Source organism: Rissa tridactyla, chromosome 2 (assembly GCF_028500815.1).
Source record: "Rissa tridactyla isolate bRisTri1 chromosome 2, bRisTri1.patW.cur.20221130, whole genome shotgun sequence".
NCBI lineage: Eukaryota > Metazoa > Chordata > Aves > Charadriiformes > Laridae > Rissa > Rissa tridactyla.
This window is the reverse complement of record NC_071467.1, coordinates 110,914,813-110,921,370: the sequence shown is the minus strand read 5'-3', so window position 1 is coordinate 110,921,370 and position 6,558 is coordinate 110,914,813. Positions and strand designations below refer to the sequence as shown.

Sequence of the window (6,558 nt, the reverse complement as noted above, 5' to 3'; positions counted from 1 at the left end):
TATTTTCTGGGAACGGTAAAGCTGTCTAACGTGGTACACATATAGAGGCTCCTTTCAGTAAAAGAGGAAGGCTTAAGTTCGTTTCTACTCATGGCTACTAGTCACATCTTCAGGAAACAGCACAGACACGCAAAGGCACAGGTCTCTACACAAAGTACCTCTGAATCAACCAAGAATTCAGTTGAATAGGACAGGTGAAAGAAAGATTTAAGTTCCACAAAAGCCTGAAGTCCATCTAAGGTGCTGACTTCAATCTCTCTGAAGAGGACAAAAATGACAAGGGCACAAAGACAACTGTGTTTTAACTGAACTTTTTAATAGGGATGGATACAATTAATATACTGTAAGCCAGTTAACAATTTTCACTGAAATCTTATTACCTTAGTGAATAAATTAACAGACAGCTGAACAAAAAAAGCAAGAATTGAGTAAATATATTATAAATCCTTTGAGGAACGCTTCCACTGCTACAGTTACTGATTTCACTGATACACACCTAAAAACGTATGATGACAACTCTTATTTCTCCAAACACCTCCACTGCAGCACCTGCAATATTTCAATGATTAACTCCTTTAATGACTTATAGCCCATTATCAGCCGAGCAGCTCTTTGGTAAGGGTGTGGCAACAGATTCTTTGCTTTCTGTCAATGCTCGCGGCTGATGGACAAAAACACTGAACTTGACACCTTGGTTAGCTGCTGCCCTCACAAAACCACTATTTGCAGTCATGGTGATGGCTTTTAAAGTGTCTCCTGTCCCAAAAATGGTAAGAGAACGGCTATTGATTTTGGAACTCGCCACTAGTCCTAAAGCACGGTCAGATGGCTGATCTGGCACCACGTTAATTCTTTTAACAAGCAACGCAGCTCGCTCTTTCTCCCCAGGCCCCCCCAGTGTTTCCAAGATGGACCGAAAATCTCTGATAGCAGATTCACAGGCAAAGAGCTCTTTCCCCTCCATGAACTCCTCCAGCTGAGGCAGGACTCTCTCCCTCCTTTCTTGAGCCGCTTGCTCTGTTAGCACTTTTTCTTTGAAGATGAAGTAGCAGCCACCATAGCTCAAAGCAGAGACGTAAGTTATTAAGGTAGTGATGTCCAAGTTAACTCTATTGCACACGTTTACTTTGATCTGTGTGGGAAAAGCAATGCTGGCCACTAAATTCTCCCGGTCTACGCTGGTCACCTGCAGGAGTTCAGGGCCTTCTTCATCTGATTCACTGGCACTAAGGTGTTGGTTTTCCGTAGATGGCTCCGCCAGTAAGTTCACAGCCACAATGTCTCCTCGCACAGATATTCCCATCTCCTTGAGTTTCTCTGCCATAGGACTGGACACGCTGTTGTAGAATGCAAAGATTATGTGGGGATTGCTATACTCCACTGGCTGCTGACGGCTTGCTTGCAGGAAGTCCTCCGCCTGCTCGATAACGCTCTTGTCACCATATTGGCCTCTCCCCAGCCAGATGTTATGCAGCGCCTCAGCCTTCCGACCGATGGCCTTCACCCACGTGTGACCTCCGTTTGCGACAACATCTACCACCAGCGTCTGCTTGTCTCCAAACCTGTCCTCGTAGGCAAAGACATGGAGGACACTGACAACGTTCTCCAGGTTCTCTGCTGACTGAATAATGGCTTGGAGATGGGTAAGGTTTGTACTCTGCAGATGGGATTCTTTAATGGCCACCTTCCCTGCCTCCACCTTGTGTAAGAAGTTTAGCTCAGCCTTCAGTTTGCCACATAGTTTTGCCCCACCTTCTATTCTCCTTTTCTGGGACTTGGAAAGGGCTTCTGCTCTCTTGATCAATTCTTTGGCAACGGCAATTCTTTCGCAAAGCAGCGACTGCACAGACATGTTGGAAACATTATTCCTATCAAGTGAAAGCAAAAGAGAAGATTGTTATTGCACGGACAAGAATAAAAACAGTCAAAAGAGGTCTTTGCAACAGTATACACTGGTGTTTTGCAGTAGATTGTGCAACAGCTACCGGTATTGTAAAACACAAGCAACAGGAACCTCAGCACAAGTCCCACCAAAGAGTTCAATTCTTTTCCTTTGCCTCTGGGGATCCAACGTACCTCCTCAGAAGATCTCAGTTCTCAGCAAGAGAGAATAGCAGCATTCAAGTCTCCACGCACATCTTGCAAGTTAGTGGGTTTTCCCTCCAGGTGCGAGCCCTTCACTGAGCTAGTCACTCAGAGAGACCTCAACACTCACAGCTCATTTACTGAAGTTGCCATCCAGAGTAAAATTAGAAATCCTGTTAACGCTACAAGCAAATCTTGCCTCCACCACAGATACCATTAAAATATAAAAGCTACCCACCATGCTTACAGACATACATAAAAACTGTGAAGTCTGGATCTTAGCAAGTATTTTAACACAGCATAGAGGAAGCCCATTGTATTTTACAATTATGGGTAGCACAGCTCTGTCCTCTCCAGCTTCCAACTTACACTGCACAACTCTGTGAATGAGCCCCTAACAACCCCCTGGCAAAGTTTCAACGTTACACAGCATCATGACAGATTACAATTCATAATTCTAGACCCAGGAGGATATGGAAATCTCTATGTTTTCTAGTTCTACTAGAGATTTACTGTGTTGCATCCGGTAAGTCTATTCCTTTGCATCCATATTACTTTTGTATGTCTCCCTGAGGAAAGTATGATAGGAATTACATAATTGAATGTGGGCTGGCTTTGAAAAATGTAGGATTCAATACCACAGCAAACAATACCATTTTTTAATGGCATGCAGTAAATAGCTACTATGAATAGTGAAATTAATACATGTTGACTCCCAACTACAAGCATAAACACATGCTCCTGTAACTCTTACCGAAGCTGCACATTGAAGCAAACTGGTATTAACAGGCAAGACAAACACAGCTTCAGCTGAAAATGAGCAACAAGATACTGCCTGGGTCCTACCACAGGCTCTGCCAGGGCAACTGCAGAGCCCGGCTTCAAGAGGTTGAAATCACTCTTGCATTATGCACAAGCTCAAATACTATCGGCGTTAACTGCTATTGGCCCAGTCAATATCCAACATCACCAAAAACTTCCCTTTCTTCTCAGCCAAAAAGCCTAATGTCTTCCAACACGACCTGCTGACTCTTCAGTGCCAGAGGAGGCCAGTGAAATCAGCCCTTCTCCCTGAAAGCCCTCACCATTGCCTCCAGGTCATTCTTACATGTAAAGCAATGAGTAAAACCCTACAGTTACTACTTTGGCACCTCTCGCCACAGCAGCTTCGACTTCTACAGACACATAAAAAGGCTCCAAGATGAAGCTTCCCTTCAACTCTTCCACTTGCAGCAAGCCCACAAACCCAACTACTTTTTCAGCACAACAGTGGCGAGTAACAGGGAACACCCCTCCCATCAACCACAAGGCCGCAGGAGAAAAACTACTCCTTAAAATGAGGTGGGGGGGGGGGGGGGGAAACTAAAACCCCAAAACCCTTCAGGAATGCTTGGTGTTACGAGCTCTGAGGCACCGCCTCAGCCCGCCGCACATGCGCGGGAGCCGGGGCCGGCGGCCGGCCACCCCCCCCATACTTACTGTGCCCGCCCGCCCTTTGTGGGCGCCCCTCAGCCCGCCCCCTTGCCCACCTTCCCTCCTTCAGCAGCCGCGCACAGCCCCGCCGCTTTACCCCGCTCCCTTCCCCTCGGGGCCCGCATCTCCCCTCGGCGGGCAGCGGCGCCTCCCCGCCCCAGCCCTGTCCGCCCGCCCGCCACCCCCACGTCCGCGGCGCTCCGGCATCACGTGGAACAAACGCCGGGGAGGCCGCGGCGCCATCTTGGGTGAGGGCAGGGCGCCCACGGCGAGCGCCCCCGGCCCCTCTCGACGGCGGTGCCGACGATCGCGGACCCCGAGGAGCCCCGGCGGCCGGCCCCGGCCGCGCCTCTTTGCCGCGCCCTCAGCCGACACGCCTTCCCGGGCCGGCAAGGCGGCGAGACACGGAGCCCTGCTCCCCTCTCTATCGCTATCGGAGTGCAGCAAGCCCGGGCCTGCCTCACCGCCCCCGATTTCGCATCTCTGGGCTCCGCTCGCTCCCCCCTGCCGCCTTCCTCCGGCGCCCCAGGCCATACTTACACGCCGGCGGCAGCAGCCTTCGCCCCGGGCAGCGGCAGGAGGCGGCCGGGGCCGGCGTGGCGCGGCTCGGCCCAGCACCTCCCCCGGGGCCGCCGGGCGGGGACAGGCGCCCCACCCGCCCCGGCCTTGGCTCTACTCCCCGGCCTGCCCGCCGTCGGAGTCGGGGCGGTCCTCAGATAAATACATATTTTATCCCCAAAAGCCTTTATTTAAGGAGCAAAGACATTACATTAGGTCAGAAAGGCCAGAGACAAGACAGCCTGGGGCTTGAACTTCAGCAGGGAAGAAGTAACCACGGCTCAATGGGCATTGGGTCCATCAAAGTGAGGTAACAAAAACGGGCCTCATTAATTGTTATTTGGTGCTAAATGTGAGCAAGCGTCCTCCTTGCTCGCCCAGAGCTGCTGCCCCCTTCCAAGCAGAAGACATCTCTGTGACCTCCAACCTCTCTCCATGCTGCAGCAATACTTAACAGCACAGGTGAGATTTGCCTTCTCTCCACCTACTACTGATGGCTAGTTCTTGCAGAGAGTAATTACCTTTACTAGTCTAAATGATTTCACAAAATTCTGCAGAGCAACAGTAAACCAAATCAAGTTGTAAGGGGTTTACGGCGTATGTGTCTTTATCAAATTCAAACCTGCTTAAAGTCATAACGTCAGGAAATGGTGATACCATTCTCAGATCCTTATCCTACTAGTTGAATAAAGCCCAAGGAAATGCTGTGTTCTCATAGGTGTCACACTATCCTGAGTTCCTTGGACCAGATCATCTTCCAGGTCATGCAAATCAAGAGCATTACCTACTTTAAGTGACCAGTGTCTCTTTTTTCTTCTTTCAGATGACTGCAGTAGGAACAAGCTAAATGAAGCAAAGTCATACTTCATGGTCAGGTTAAGTAATCAAGCTTGTAGTTTGTCATTTCTCATAAATGAACAGTGTTTGTCCACTTTATTCGCCCTTGACCCCTCTTTATACAGTTATTTTACAAAATATAAACAAAGCTAATACCATATAACTAAAAAAATTAATTCCACTTTTTGAAAATGCCCGCAACTATTTGCTACTCCACTAGTATCCCTCACTCCTGAAGGGATTTTGAGAAATCCATCTCCAAATTAAAATTACTATTTCTTAAATTCCAGGGATTTAGAATGGAAAAAGATGTAAATTAGTTCCCTGCAGTTTAAAGGTTCCCTTTAAATAGTAGATAAAATTTAATTACTATTCTAGACGTGCAATCATCCAAGTATGGCAATGATTTTCCTCAGTGTAGAGTTAAAGCCCACATGCCAAATCATACTCCTTTCCCCATTAGAACAGCGTAATATCAAGGTCTATCCACCTACCACTAAGAAAATTATCTAATACTCTAAGCCTGAATTCAAAATATTATGCATATTCTTTCCAAATTACACCAAGTCCCATGAACTCTGATTCTCTGTAGGGTTTTAGTATTACCAGGGAGCTTTGGGACTCAGTTCTTAACAGTGCAAAAACAGTCTCTCAACTACCAGCTTGGTGTCTCATCAAAATGAATACCATTGACAACAGACCATATAGACCTACCCTTCTCATTTCACACAAACAAGGAACAATTAAATGTTGACACAGAAATGATGACTGGGGCTCTGAGATCATACCTCAGAGAAGCAGTCTGAAGAAAGCACGTTCAAGGGAAAGTACGGAAAGTTACAACTGATCATTGTTTTGAAGCTTCTTGTCGTAAAAGGAGACTATGTACTAATTATAGTGCTACAATAGCCTAGTAATAGTGTTCTCATCTTTTTTTTTTTTTTCAAGGTACACTTCTATTTATTCTCTAAAGAAAAACCCTACTACCATTTAATAACAATCAAATCACACATTATTTTACCTGTTCAGTTTATATTCCTTAAAAGCACTGACTGAGGCAAGCTGGTACAAGAGGACATTCAGAACATCTGCCAAGTGTACTAACTTCATGCTGCCACCCATTTACAATGGTGGGCCATAACGTAAAGGAAGTAAAACCAGCAACACTTCTGAAGTATACACTTCAGTAAAACAACCCCATGTGGTAATGGTTGTCTGTCCTTCAGCAGGGTGGGGGGAAGTAGGCAAAAAGCCCCCTCAACATTTATACCAATTATCAGGTATCTGAAAAGTAGCACTTCCCTCACTCTGAGCACAATAGTTTCCATAGAACACAAAGAACAGTTACTACACTTAAATCATTAGGCTATAGGAAAAGACAGAAGATACCATTTTTTCACTTCCCTTTACCACCTGTAAAAAAATGACTAAAATTCTACAGAGATGGAAGTTGTTCAATTATTAAAAAAAAAAAGAAATAAACCCAACCAAACAAAAAAACCTCCACACTCCCCAAACCTTAAAACTTTTTTTCCTTTGCCTCACAGTAACGATCTGGGGAGTGAGGTAGCATGATTTATTTGAAATTGCTTTTGTTTCAACTAC

General features: G+C 46.3%; 1 protein-coding gene across 2 annotated transcripts; it reads right to left on the bottom strand.

Annotated features, from left to right (window-relative positions):
* Positions 1-295: 295 nt before the first annotated feature.
* C2H7orf25 (chromosome 2 C7orf25 homolog) lies at positions 296-4,217 on the bottom strand. Of its 2 annotated transcripts, none has more exons than XM_054191477.1 (2): positions 4,099-4,217; positions 296-1,868 (listed from the first exon to the last, which is right to left on the bottom strand). In XM_054191477.1, the coding sequence occupies exon 2, from the start codon at positions 1,850-1,852 to the stop codon at positions 584-586; it is 1,269 nt and encodes a 422-aa protein (XP_054047452.1). In that variant the 5' UTR covers positions 1,853-1,868; positions 4,099-4,217; the 3' UTR covers positions 296-583. The 2 variants fall into 2 exon arrangements, with proteins under 2 accessions (XP_054047452.1, XP_054047453.1); XM_054191478.1 differs by lacking the exon at positions 4,099-4,217 and adding an exon at positions 2,077-3,502.
* Positions 4,218-6,558: the final 2,341 nt, after the last annotated feature.